This window comes from Equus asinus, chromosome 10 (assembly GCF_041296235.1).
Source record: "Equus asinus isolate D_3611 breed Donkey chromosome 10, EquAss-T2T_v2, whole genome shotgun sequence".
Taxonomy (NCBI): domain Eukaryota; kingdom Metazoa; phylum Chordata; class Mammalia; order Perissodactyla; family Equidae; genus Equus; species Equus asinus.
The window spans coordinates 80712709-80726186 of NC_091799.1; the positions used below are offsets into that span (position 1 = coordinate 80712709).

Below are 13478 nucleotides of genomic sequence, written 5' to 3' on the forward strand. Positions count from 1 at the left end.
CGGTCATATCCACAGAGTGACTGGTCCTGCCTTCTTTAAAAGACCATGTGCCCTGGAAAAAATTGGGTTGTTCTAAGAACTAAAGATGGATAGGATTTGGTTGTGAGCATAAGTAGGTCCCTCTCCCCATGTTAAGGAATGCAGCAACTCTCAGTGGGAGAGAAAGTTAGTCCTTTGCAGTGGATGAAAAGCAGGGCTGTTACACACAATGATACACACAGCACACACCTGTCTAAAGGTGGGACGAGGGTGTGAAATCTACCTATGCTCAGCTTGCCAAGTCCTATCCCTGGCATGGGGCTGCTTCATCCAGAAGGGGGCTCATTTTTGTTTACACAAAGGCCTCTCTGTTCACTAAGACCTGTGTCTTCACCGTTGTGTCCATCCATTTGGGGTCTCTTTTTCCATTTCTCTCAAAGACCTTCTATGGTCCTGCCAGCAAGATCCAATTTAGTACACTTGAAATACTGCATGCATGTTCTTGTCAGTATGATCCTTTAAGTTTTCTATGACTAAACAGGTGTACTTTCTGACATCATTCATGTATTCAATAGAGAAACACTGTGTGTCTGCTACGGGCCAGGCACAATGCTTGGAGCACAAAGAATAAACACACTCTCCAACTTTCAGCAACTCTGCAATCTAGTTGAGGAGTAAACATTCATATATTCATTCATCAACCATTGTCTGGGCTCCTTCATGTGGCACGCACTCTGATAAGAACTGACATATAAATAAATAATTATAACAACGTGATAAGAAAAGGAAGGTCCCAACGGTTATTAGAACAAAGAGAAAAAGGGAACTAAATCTGCTAGGGAAGTCAAAGAAGAGTGTAGAGAAGGCATGGATTTTTAGCTGGATCTTAAGAATGAATAAGAGTTTCTCATGGTGGAAGTGAGGAAGAATATTAATATGTAAAGGTACAACGCATAACAAAAACACATGACATGTTTGTGGACCAGAGCAGCTTAGGTTAGGGCTCCAGGTTGGCAGAAAATGCAACTGGAAAGTTGGTTGAGGGCCACACTGGGAAGCTCTCTGTAAGACATGCCTTGAGAAAGACAGAGAAATTGGAATATCTGAAGTTTCTTAAGCTGATGGGGATACCACATCTAAAGATGTGGGTGTAGAGTTTTACCTTCCTACTGAGAAGTTTAAACAAAGTCTGTACATGTAGGATTTACCAGGATATGTAGCTATTCACTAACTCAAAAAAACACTTACAGAAAGCTAAATATGCATTAGGCCTGTGATAGCCCTAGAGATTCAAAGAAAAGCTCAATATCCCTGTCTCCAAGGTGTTTGAATGTGCAATATGAAATGTAAAAGAGACTCAAATAAAGAAACTGAAAATGAAGAGATCAGTGTTATAAGCAAATGTGCAAGATAAGTTTATAACTTTCATAAAGGAATAATCAACAACAACAAAGGACTGGAAATCTGGTCACACACAGGTCATCACAAATCGATCTGTGCATATGAAAACTCCTGAGAGCAAAAGGGAGGGCAGGGACCCTGATCGACTTACCCTGGAAATCTTATACTTTAGAGGCTGATACTAGCTTGTATTGGAGGGAAGGTAGGAAGTTCCCAAAGGGCTGGGAACTCAGGTGGAGGAGGCAGTTGGGACTAAGCTGTGACGGAACTTACGTGCCTTGCCCTTGAGAAAGAGATGTGAGATTATGGGGTGTAGGGTATGAATTAGAATGTTATCCAGTACCCTAGAAGCTTAAGAAATTGTCTGAGATTAGCAAAAGAGGGGTTAAAATATAATTCCAATCCATGACTTATCTTGTCATACTATTATCACCTATACAACTAGCAAAATCTGGATTGTAAAAGAATTTCTCACCTCTAGGTTGGAAGTATCAAATTCTTTTGCCCAGAAGTCTTGCAACATAGGTACCACTTAATGGACGCCTACCATACCGGACAACCAAAACCTAAGGAATACTTGAGTAGGAAATATCAAATTAAAACATAGATGTAGAGCAGAACTTCAGGAATAGCAGAGTATGGACTTTCAAATATCCATTCCTCCATAAAGACAATAAGAAAACCAATCAGGGGCCGGCCCTGTGGCCGAGTGGTTAAGTTCACGTGCTCCGCTGCAGGCGGCCCAGTGTTTCATTGGTTCAAATCCTGGGCATGGACATGGCACTGCTCATCAAACCACGCTGAGGCAGTGTCCCACATGTCACAACTAGAAGGACCCACAACAAAGAATATACAACTATGTACTGGGGGGTTTTGGGGAGAAAAAGGAAAAAAATAAAAATCCTTAAAAAGAAAAACCTTTGAAGAAAACCAATCAAAATTGTAAAATCAACTTTTTCATAACTCTAGAAATTAGCAAAAGGTTTGTAACAATCTAAGAAGCATTTATCCAGGAAAAAAACTTAATCTCAGTAAAAACAGAGAGCTTTTAGTCATTTTAACTTGCCCTATTTCCATTCCCTTCTCCATAGCTCCTCGGTAGCCTTCAAACCCAGCAGCTCTGCAACAGTAGAAGCTGTAAAACTAGCAGCTAGCAGCTATCTGAGAAGACAGACAGATTTAAAGCTCTTCAAAAAGTCCTATCCTCTGAACACTGTCACTATTTGACAAGTCTGGCAGCTCCATGAAAAATCCCCAATCACAGGGCTTGTCATTAATTTGACCAAAGGGCTCAATCACTAGAAAAAGCCCTATTCCCAGGTTGTTAGTAAAAAGCAATCAGTGACAACTGTTTAAGACCACAGATACCTTAGGCAGCTGGAGCAAAAAAAGAGCCTGCTCAAAAACTTAAAAGGAAGATCAAAGAATGAAATGTCCATTCAGGGTTTTGAAAAGCTCTGACATAGTCCTAGGGATGTAGAATGCAATATGTATGTGTAGGAATGTGTGGATGCCCAGGAAAGATACAAGGAAGCCCAAATCTCTCACCTCTGGCTGACCTTGATCCTATATAAGCAGGAAGTAAAGGCTAAGGCAGAGTTGTAAACTGGAAAGTGTTGAAGCCATACTTCAACAAACTCACAGTTGCTCAGCAAAGAAAGACTTATTGGTTCAAGACATTTAAAAATACCTCTGTTCATTTGCTGGCCATTAAGCCAAGTAAGCAGAGACTTCAGTTGCTGTACACAACTGGGAATACAGAATTTCCAGAATTAGGCCAGGAAAGTCATTAAACAAACAAAAAGTAGCAGCAGCAGCAACAATAAAAACAAATAACAAACCTGGGAGAGGTGGGATAATCTGAGCTTCCTCATTATATTATTTTAAATGTCCATTTTCAACAATCATGAGACACACAGAGAAACAAAGAGGTACAATCCATACACAGGGGATAAAAAAGTCAACAGAAACTCTGAGGAAGCCCTGATGTTGGATTTATTAGATAAAGATCTTAAATCAACTATTATAAATATATTCAAGAAAACTTTAAAAATTCATTTTAAAAAATTAAAATAAAGTATGAAAACAATATCTCAACAAAAAGAGGATATCAACAAAGAAATAAAAATTATAAAAATAAGAATGAAGTGGAATTCTGGAGCTGAAAAGTATAACTGAAATTTAAAAATTCACTAGAATAGCTCAACAGCAGATTTGAGTTGGCAGAAGAAAGAATCAGCAAACTCAAAGATAGGTCAATTGAAACTATTCAGAGGAGGAACAGAAAGAAAAAAGAATGAAGAAAAATGAACAGTTTCTCAAAACACATAAACCCATTCTAAGCATCTGAAGAATTTAAGACAATTTCTAACTGAGGGACAATCTACAAAATACTTGACCAGTTTTTAATTCTTTAAAATTGTAGAGCTCATCAAAAACAAGGAAAGTCTGATAAATTATCACAGCCAAAAAGAGCCTTAGGAGAAATGACTATTAAATGTAATGTGGTGTCCTGGATGGGATACTGCAACAAAAAAGATATTAGGTAAAAATTGTAACAAATGTACCATACCAATATAAGATGTTAACAGTTGGGAGAACTGGATGTGGACAATATGAAAACTCTCTGTACTATCTTTGTAATTTTTCCGTAAATCTAAAACTATTCTAAAATAAAAAGTTTATTTTAAGAAATCAACAAAGCCTCAGAGCCTGGTGGGACACCATCAAATATACCAACATACACATAATGGGAGTCCCAGAGGGAGAGAGGAGAGAGAAAGGGGCAGAAAGAATATTTGGAGAAATGATGACTGAAAATTTCACAAATTTGATAAAATACATGAATATACACATCCAGGAAGCTCACTGAACTTCAAATAGGTTAGACATCCACACCTAGAAATGTTATAGTGAAACTGTAGAAAGACAAAGACCAACAGAGAATCATAAAAGAGGCATGAGAAAAACAAGTCATCATATACAAAGGATTCTCAATAAAATAAGCAGCAGATTTCTTATCAGAAATTATGGAAGCCAGGGGCCTGCCTGGTGATGCAGCGGTTAAGTGCACACGTTCTGCTTTGGTGGCCAGGGGTTCACCAGGTTTAGATCCCGGGTGTGAACATGGCACCTGCTTGGCAAGCCATGCTGTGGTAGGTGTCCCACATGTAAAGTAACGGAAGATGGGTACAGATGTTAGCTTAGGGCCAGTCTTCCTCAGCAAAAAAGAGAAGAATTGGCAGCAGTTACCTCAGGGCTAATCTTCCTCAAAAGAAAAAAAAAAAGAAATTATGGAAGCCAAAAGCTGTGAGATGACATATTTAAAGTGCTGAAAGAAAAAAGTGCCAACCAAGGATTCTATATCTGGCAAAATTATCCATCAAAATTGAAGGAGAAATTAAGATATTTCCAGATAAACAAAAACTAAGAGAATTTCTTGTCAGAATACCTCCCCTAGAAGAAATACTAAAGGAAGTCTTTAAAGCTGAAATGAAAACACACTAAACAATAACTCAAATCCACATGAAGAAATAAACACCACCAGCAAAGATAATTACATAGGAAATATAAAAGACAGTATAAATATATTTTTGTTTGTAACTCTTTTATTCTATTTAATTCTCATAAAGCAATAATTATAAAGCTAAACTAAGTGAAAAGTACAGACCATTATTACTTATGAATTTTTTTGAGGAAAAGTCCTCAACAAAACACTTGCAAACAAAATCCAGCAACACATACAAATGACTATATACCATGACCAAGTGTGATTTACCTCTGGAATGCAAGGTTGGTTTAACAACTGAAAATCAATCAATGTAACACAACATATTAATAGAATAAAATATAGAAACTATATGATCATATTGATTGATGCAGAAAAATCATTAGACAAAATCCAATACCCTTTCACGATAAGAACACTCAGACTACAAACAGAAGAAACTTCTCACATGATAAAGAACCTCTACAAAAAACTCAAAGCTACATCCTATTTAATGGTGAAAGACTAAATGTTTTTTCCCTTAAGATCTAGAACAAGCCGAGAATGTTTGCTCTTGCCATTTCTCTTCAACATTGTTCTGGAAGTTCTAGTGTGGGCAACTGGGAAAGCAACGAAATAAAAGGCTCAGATTGGAAAGTAAATTCAAATCCTTCATTTTTAAATTGAGTGATTTGTCTTTTTATTGATGGGTTGTGTTACTTATAAATTCTGGAGAAAAGTTCCTTAACAGATAAATGATTTGCAAATATTTTTCCCATTATGTGAGTTGCCTTTTTACTTTCTTAATGGTATCCTTTGAAGCACAAAAGTTTAAAATTTTGATTATTTCCTCTTTATCTATTTTCTGTACAGAAATAAAACTATAGTTGCAGATGACAAGATCTACATGTAGAAAATCCTAAAGAATTCTCAGGAAAAACTATTAAACCTAAAAAACAAGTCCAGCAAGATGGCAGAATATAAAATTAATATACAAATTTAATTGTATTTTATACATTAGAAATGAATAAACTAAAACTGAAATTAAGAAAATCATTTAAAATAGTATCAAAATGATGAAATACTTAGGAATAAATTTAACAAAAGAAGAGCAAGACTTACATAGAGAATACTATAAAACATTATTGAAGAACATTAAAGAAGATCCAAGAAAGTAAAGGCATCCTTTGTTCATGGATGAGAAGATGTGATATCATTAAGATGGCAATATTCCCCAAATTCTTCTGCAAATTCAATGTAATCCCTATAAAAATCCCAGCTCCATTTTTTGCAAAAATGATAAAATGATCATAAAATTCAATGGCTATGCACAAGGACCCAGGATAGCCAAAACAAACTTGAAAAAGAACAAAGTTAAAGTACTTATGTTTCCCAATCTTAAAATTTATTTCTAAACTACACTAATAAATACAGTGTGGTACTGGCATAATAATAGACATACAAATCAACAGAATAGAATTGAGAATCTAGAAATTAACCCCAAAAATTTATGGTCATTTGATCTTTGATGAAGGTGCCAAGATCATTCAACGGGGAAAGAGGAGCCTTTTCAACAAATGGTGCTAATAAAACTGGATAGCCACATGAAAATATTAAAGTTGGACTCTTACCTCATACATAGAAAAATTTAACACAAAGTGGATCATAGACCTAAATGTAAGAGCTAAAGTTATAAAACTTTGAGGGAACATATATACAGGAGTAAATCTTTGTGACCTGGAAGTGGGCAGTGTTTTCCCCGCATATACAGGCATACCTCTTTCTATGGCGCTTTGCTTTATTGGGCTGTGCAGATATTGTGTTTTTTACAAGACTCTCCACCAGCAAAAGATTATGTCTCGCTGAAGGCTCAGATGATGATTAGCATTTTGTAGCAATAAAGTATTTTTTTAGTTAAAATATGCACATTGTTTTTCTAGACATAATGTTATTACACACTTAATAGACTATGGTACGGTGTAAACATAACTTTTATATGCACTGGGAAATCAAAAAATTTGTGTGACTTGCTTTATTGTGATATTTGCTTTATTGTGGTGTTCTGGAACCAAACCCACCATCTCTCTGAGGCACGCCTGTAACACTAAAAGCACAAGGGACAAAAGAAAAAATACATTCAAGTCTTTAACACATTTTGAGTTTATTTTTGTGTATGATGTAAGATAATGCTTTATTTTCATTCTTTTGCATGTGGCTGTCCAGTCTTCCCAACACCATTTATTGAAGAGACTTTCCTTTCTCCATTGTATGTTCTTGGCTCCTCTGTCGAAAATTAGCTGTCCATAGATGTGTGAGTTTACCTCTGGGCTCTCAATTCTGTTCCACTGATATGTGTGTCTGTTTTTCTGCCAGTATCATGTTGTTCTGATTACTATAGCTTTTTAGTATATTTTGAATTCAGGGAGGGTGACGCCTCCATCTTTGCTCTTTTTTCTCAGGATTGCTTTGATTATTATTCAAGGTCTTTTCTAGTTCCATAGAAAATTCAGGATGCTTTATTCTATTCCCATGAAAAATGTCATTAGGATTGCAATGAATCTGTAGATTGCTTTAGATAATATGGACAGTTTAACTATATTTATTCTTCCTATCCATGAGCACAGAATGTCTTTCCATTTCTTTTTCTCTTCTACAATTCTTTCAATAATGTTTTATAGTTTTCAGTGTATAGGTCTTTCACTTCCTTGGTTAAATTTATTCCTAGATATTTTATTCTTTTTGTTGTGATTTAAATAGGACTGTATTCCTTTTTTTTTAAGGAAGATTAGCCCTGAGCTAACTACTACTGCCAATCCTCCTCTTTTTGCTGAGGAAGACTGGCCCTAGCTAACATCCGTGCCCATCTTCCTCTACTTTATATGTGGGACACCTACCACAGCATGGTTTTTGCCAATCAGTGCCATGTCCACACTGGGGATCTGAACCGGCAAACCCAGGCCTCTGAGAAGCAGAACATGCGAACTTAACCACTGCGCCACTGGGCCAGCCCCGGACTGTATTCTTGATTTCTCCTTCTGCTAGTTCATTGTTAGTGTATAGAAATGCAAGTGATTTTTGTATGTTGATTTTGTACCCTGAAACTTTACTGTATTCATTAATTATTCCTAGTAGTTTTTGGTGGATTCTTTAGTGTTTTCCATGTATAGAATCATGTCATCTGCAAATAGTTACAGTTTTATTTATTCCTTTCCAATGTGAATCCCTTTTATTCCTTTTCTTGCCTAAGTTAACTCAAAATGGATTAAAGACTTGACTATAAGACTTGAAACCATAAAACTCCTAGAAGAGAACATATACAGAGCACTCTTTGATATTGGTCTTGGCAGTATCTTTTTGAATACCATGTCTCTTCAGGCAAGGGAAACAAAACAAAAAATTAAAAAATGGGACTACATCAAACTCAAAGGTTTCTGCATAGCAAAGGAAAGCACTAACAAAATGAAAAGACAACCCATCAACAGGGAGAAAATATTTGCAAATCATATATCCAGTAAGAGGTTAATTTCCAGAATATATGAAGAATTCGTACAACTTAACAACAAAAAGGTGAACAACTCAATCAAAAAATGGGCAGAGGATACAAATAGACATTTTTCCAAAGAAGACATACAGATGTCCAACAGGCACATGAAAAGATGTCCAACGTCACTAATTATTAGGGAAATGTAAATAAAAACTACAATGAGATATCAGCTCACACCTGTCAGAATGGCTATTATTAAGACAAGAAATAACAAGTGTTGGAGAGGATGTGGAAAAAAGGAAATCCTTATATACTGCTGGTGGGAATGCAAACTGGTACAGCCACTATGGAAAATTGTATGGAGATTTCTCAAAAAATTAAAAATAGAAATATCGTATGATCCAGCTACTCTACATCTGGGTATTTATCCAAAGAACATGAAAACACTAATTCAAAAAGATATATGCACCCCTATGTTCACTGCAGCATTATTCACAATAGCCAAGACTCAGAGGCAACCCAAGTGCCAACCAACACATGAATGGATAAAGAAGAGACACACACACACACACACACACACAATGGAATACTACTCAGCCATAAAAAGATGAAATCATGCCATTTGTGAAAACATGGATAGATCTTAAGGGTATTACGCTAAGGGAAATTAGTCAAATGGAGAAAGATAAATACCATATGATTTCACTCATATGTGGAAGATAAACAAACAGACACATAGATAAGGAGAACAGAATGGTGGTTATCAGAGGGGAAGGGGGTGGGGGAAGGGCAAAAGGGGTAAAGGGGCACACATGTATGGTGATGGATGGAAACTAGACTTTTGGTGGTGAACATGATGAAGTCTATACAGAGACTGAAATATATAATGATGTACACCTGAAATTTACACACTGTTATAAACCAATGTGACCTCAATAATTTAAAAAATATAAATAAGAAAAGTAGATAAATCGGAATTCATAAAAATAGAAAACTTGTGCCTAAAGGATATAATTAAGAAAGTAAAAAGACAACCCATATAATGAGAAAAAATATTTGCAAATTATTTATCTGATACAGGACTTTTCACCAGAATATATAACATAACAATAAAAAGACAAATAATCCAATTTAAAAATAGGCAAAGAATCTTGTAATCCAGCAGTAGTGCTCCTTGGTATTTACCCAAAGGAGTTGAAAACATGTCCTCACAAAAACCTGCACATGGATGTTTATAGCAGCTTTTTCATAATTGTCAAAACGTGGAAGCAACCAACATGTCCTTCACAGGTAAATGGATAAATAAATTGTGGCACATCCAGACAATGGAATATTATTCATAACTATGAAGAAATGAGCTATCAAGCCATGAAAAGCATAGAGGAACCTTAAATATATATTACTAAGTGAAAGAAACCAATCCCAAAAGGCTACATACCATATGATTACAACTATATGACATTCCAGAAAAGGCAAAATTACGGAGACAGTGCAAAGATCAGTGGTTGCCAAAGGTTGGGGTGAGGGAGGGATGAAAAGGTGGAGCACAGCCAGTTTGGGAGCAGTGAAAACACTGTGTATGATACCATAATGGTGGATGCATGTCATTTACACATTTGCCCAAATTCATAGAATGGACAACACCAAGAGTGAATTCTAATGTAAACTATTTACTTTGAGCAAGGATGATGTGTCAATATAGGTTCATCAGTTGTAACGAATGTACCACTCTGGTGGCAGATACTGATAATGAATGAGGCTCTGAATGTGTGGGGATAGGAAGTTAATGGGAAATCTCTGTACCTTCCTTTCAATTTTGCAATTTTGCTGTGAAGCAAAAACAGCTTTAAAAAAAAATTTAAAGAAAATAGGCAAAGGATTTGAATAACATTTCATCAATGAAGCTATACAAATGACTAATAAGCACAGAAAAAGATGCATGACATCATTAGTTATTAGGGAAATGTAAATCCAAATCACATGAGATACTACTGCATACTCACTAGGATGGCTATAATCAAAAAGACAGGCAATAACAAGTGTTGACGAGGATGTGGAGAAATTGAAACCTTCACACATTACTAGTGTGAGTGTAAATGGTGCAGGCACTTTGAAAAACTGTTTGGATGTTCCTCAAAATGTAAACATAGACATACAATCCAGCAATTCCACTCCTAGGTATATACCCATGAAGAATTAAAACATTTCCATGTAAAAACACACACACGCAAAAGTGGAAACAACTAACACCCAGCAATTTATGAATTTATTAAAAAATATAGCATATCCAGTTGAAATTACTCAGCAAATAAATAGGAACGAAGAAGTACTTATGCATGCTACAATATAAATGAACCTTGAAAACATTATCTTAAGTGGAAGAAGCCAGTCACGAAATGCCACATACTGTAAAACTCCATTGATACGAAACATGCTGAACAGCCCAATCCATAGAGATAGAAAATATATTAGTGGGTACTAGGCTGGGTGTTTAGATAAGGGTGATGGTTGTGAATATACTAAATACGTAAATATACTTAAGACCACTGAACTGTAAGCTTTAAAATGGTGAATTATGGTATGTGAATTACATCCCAGTAAAGCTACTAAAAACAAATATTATGGATTTTTTTTACTATTAGTTAAGTTTTATTTTATACTTTTAAAACACAAAGAAAAATATTAATTGACCAGGACACTGTATGCTGTTTCACTTCACTTAAAAGAAAGCGGAACCAATTAACAAAATAGGAAATAATCTGGCCTCAGACTGCAGGAATGTAGAAGATACTCAATGTGGCCCGTCTAAAATTGAGGGCTTGCTGCAACTGTACCTTTCTCTCTTTTGTACTCCTTGGGAGTTCAAACATCGAGTGCATTGGAGTACATTGTCCTTGGACAATGTGAGGAAGCAACAATTTCCATACCAATGATGTGCTTGATTGGTTTCCGTTTGGAAGAGATCTTGTGATTCATGAGTCTTTAAAGTTAACTTGGGAGGCTAAAATCATCCAAATGTCAAAAGACTTGACCTTTGTTAAAGTAAGGGATAATCTTACTGACCTGCTTTCTGTAAATTTTGAAAAATCATCCTGAAGTTCAAACTTGTGCAGAACTTCTCCAATTAGGTAGCCACTGGAAAATGCTTTTGCAAATGACTTGGGACCTGAATTTTAAAACACATAGATTAAAAAGTATATTAAGATTGAAAGATCAAAAGTATATAATGTTGCATATAGAGCTTACATATTTTCAATATGGACACATAGAGTAAAATTCCATAATTTAACTTGAACTCAATATGCCATGAAAATACTTCTGGAAAATCTTTTAACTAAATAAAAAGACTGAAGTTCAACATTAGATGTCTCACGAAGATCCCTGAATAAATATAAATCAATACTTGATGACATACGAAATTTTGAAAGAAAAGACAGCTTCTGATCAAATTCAACAAAACACAACCAATAAAATTTATAACCTTAGATCTAAAAACAAACTTTCAATATATTTTATAAAATTACGCTCTAATACCTTAGTTATCAATACAACCTATGAATGATGATAGCATATTCTGGCCAAGTGATGTGCAATCTAACTTCTTTAAACATTAAGACTTAATTTTAACCTTTTTACGATGGAAATTTTACAAAAATCATCTGCACTTTCTTAAATAAAGCCTACTGTACATAGTCAAGCTCGTCCTTGGTGGTCAGGGGGTGTTACTCTGGTCTAGCTGTTGTTCTGTGCAATGATGGAGATAGCCCAGAGGAAAACAGGCTTAGGAGCCAGAGACATCTATGTTGAAATCTTGACCCTGCCCCTTACCAGCTGTGTACTTCCTGAGTTTTTAATCTCTAGAACAGAGATAACTGTTATCTATATCTATCTTGGAGAGCCATTTTCAAGATTAGAGGTAATGTATGAGCATCACTTGGTACCATGCCTGCCACATAAGCACATAAGGATAAGTGCAGAAAAAAAAATTTAAGCGTTAAATAGAATTTACTTTCTTTAAAAATGTCTTAGTTTTGGGTTACTTGCATTTTTCTTGTGAAGTGGAAAGTATAAGGTTACGTGGTACTCAAGGATGACATACAAAATCGACACATAAAACAAATTATATTATCATAGGACAAAGCTATCACATCTCAAATGATTTCAAAATCCTCCAGAAATCTGTGACATGTTTCTATTAGGGTCGTTTAGGCAACAGCAGTCAAAATATCATTTCAGTACCCCAAACTCATTCATACCAGATTGTCTGCTTTTATCTATTTGACTAAGAATAAGGTGGCTAATTGAATATGCAGAAATGCTGGATTTTTAGAACTGATACTTGGTGTGTGGTGGCAGGGAGGTGAGGCAAGTAGCTCCATAAAGCCCAGACCTTAAGACCTTACTCAGAAGACTACACATTACTATAAGAATAAGAATCTTGCATATCTGACACAAGCCCACAATTTTGCCCAAAGCTCTCAATATTTGTTCACAAAATATTTTATATTCTTAATAATACCCCAATTCTTAGGTTGAATCAATATAATAACGAAGTAGTTTAAAAAGGCATCGATTATTCCCATTGATTCCTTTTACTCAGGATGAGCTCCTGAACTGTCTAGCATTAGAATCTATTGACTCTGTCTTCTGGCTTCATGGAAGTTGTCTTGGAAGCAACTCAAACCCAAATGGCTCCTTCAGCCTCCAAAGGGCAGAAGTGTGCCATCTCCTCCTCCTGAGTCACTGCCGCTTTCTCCTTCCCTCAAAGACCCACGACTGCCGGCCACCAATGTTGTTCCCTGGGCTTGGCTGCCACCACTGTCCTCACTGTGCCATCTGGGCTGCTCTGGCTGTTTGTTGCTCCCTTCTTTCTGCTTTTTTCCCTTCTCTCTTCCTCAGCCCATCCCTATCTTCATCTTAGTTTTCTGAAGAGCCATTGGACATATAGCCATTGCCAGACTATGGATTTCTATTAAGCAGTCTAAAGACTACTGCTTTTTGTTCAGAAACTGTTTCTGTGTTGCCTCCAGGTAGTCTCATTCCCCCTCTTACTCCCTTGGGATTTCGCACTATGCCTGTTGTTCATGTTGATCGAATGCCTGAAGCCTAGCCTGTGAATAACTGGGG

General features: G+C 36.1%; 1 protein-coding gene across 12 annotated transcripts in view; it reads right to left on the bottom strand.

Moving 5' to 3' along the window:
* SPEF2 (sperm flagellar 2) overlaps nt 1–13478 on the bottom strand; it is a 177533-nt gene that overhangs the window by 155363 nt on the left and 8692 nt on the right. For all 12 annotated transcript variants that reach the window (XR_011506509.1, XR_011506510.1, XM_014831226.3 and 9 more), the window contains one exon: nt 11415–11517. Coding sequence is in view for 8 of the 12 variants with exons in the window: in XM_014831226.3 (XP_014686712.3) it covers nt 11415–11517 (103 nt within the window). In the remaining 4 variants the exon portion in view is untranslated. The remainder of the gene's footprint in view (nt 1–11414; nt 11518–13478) is intronic.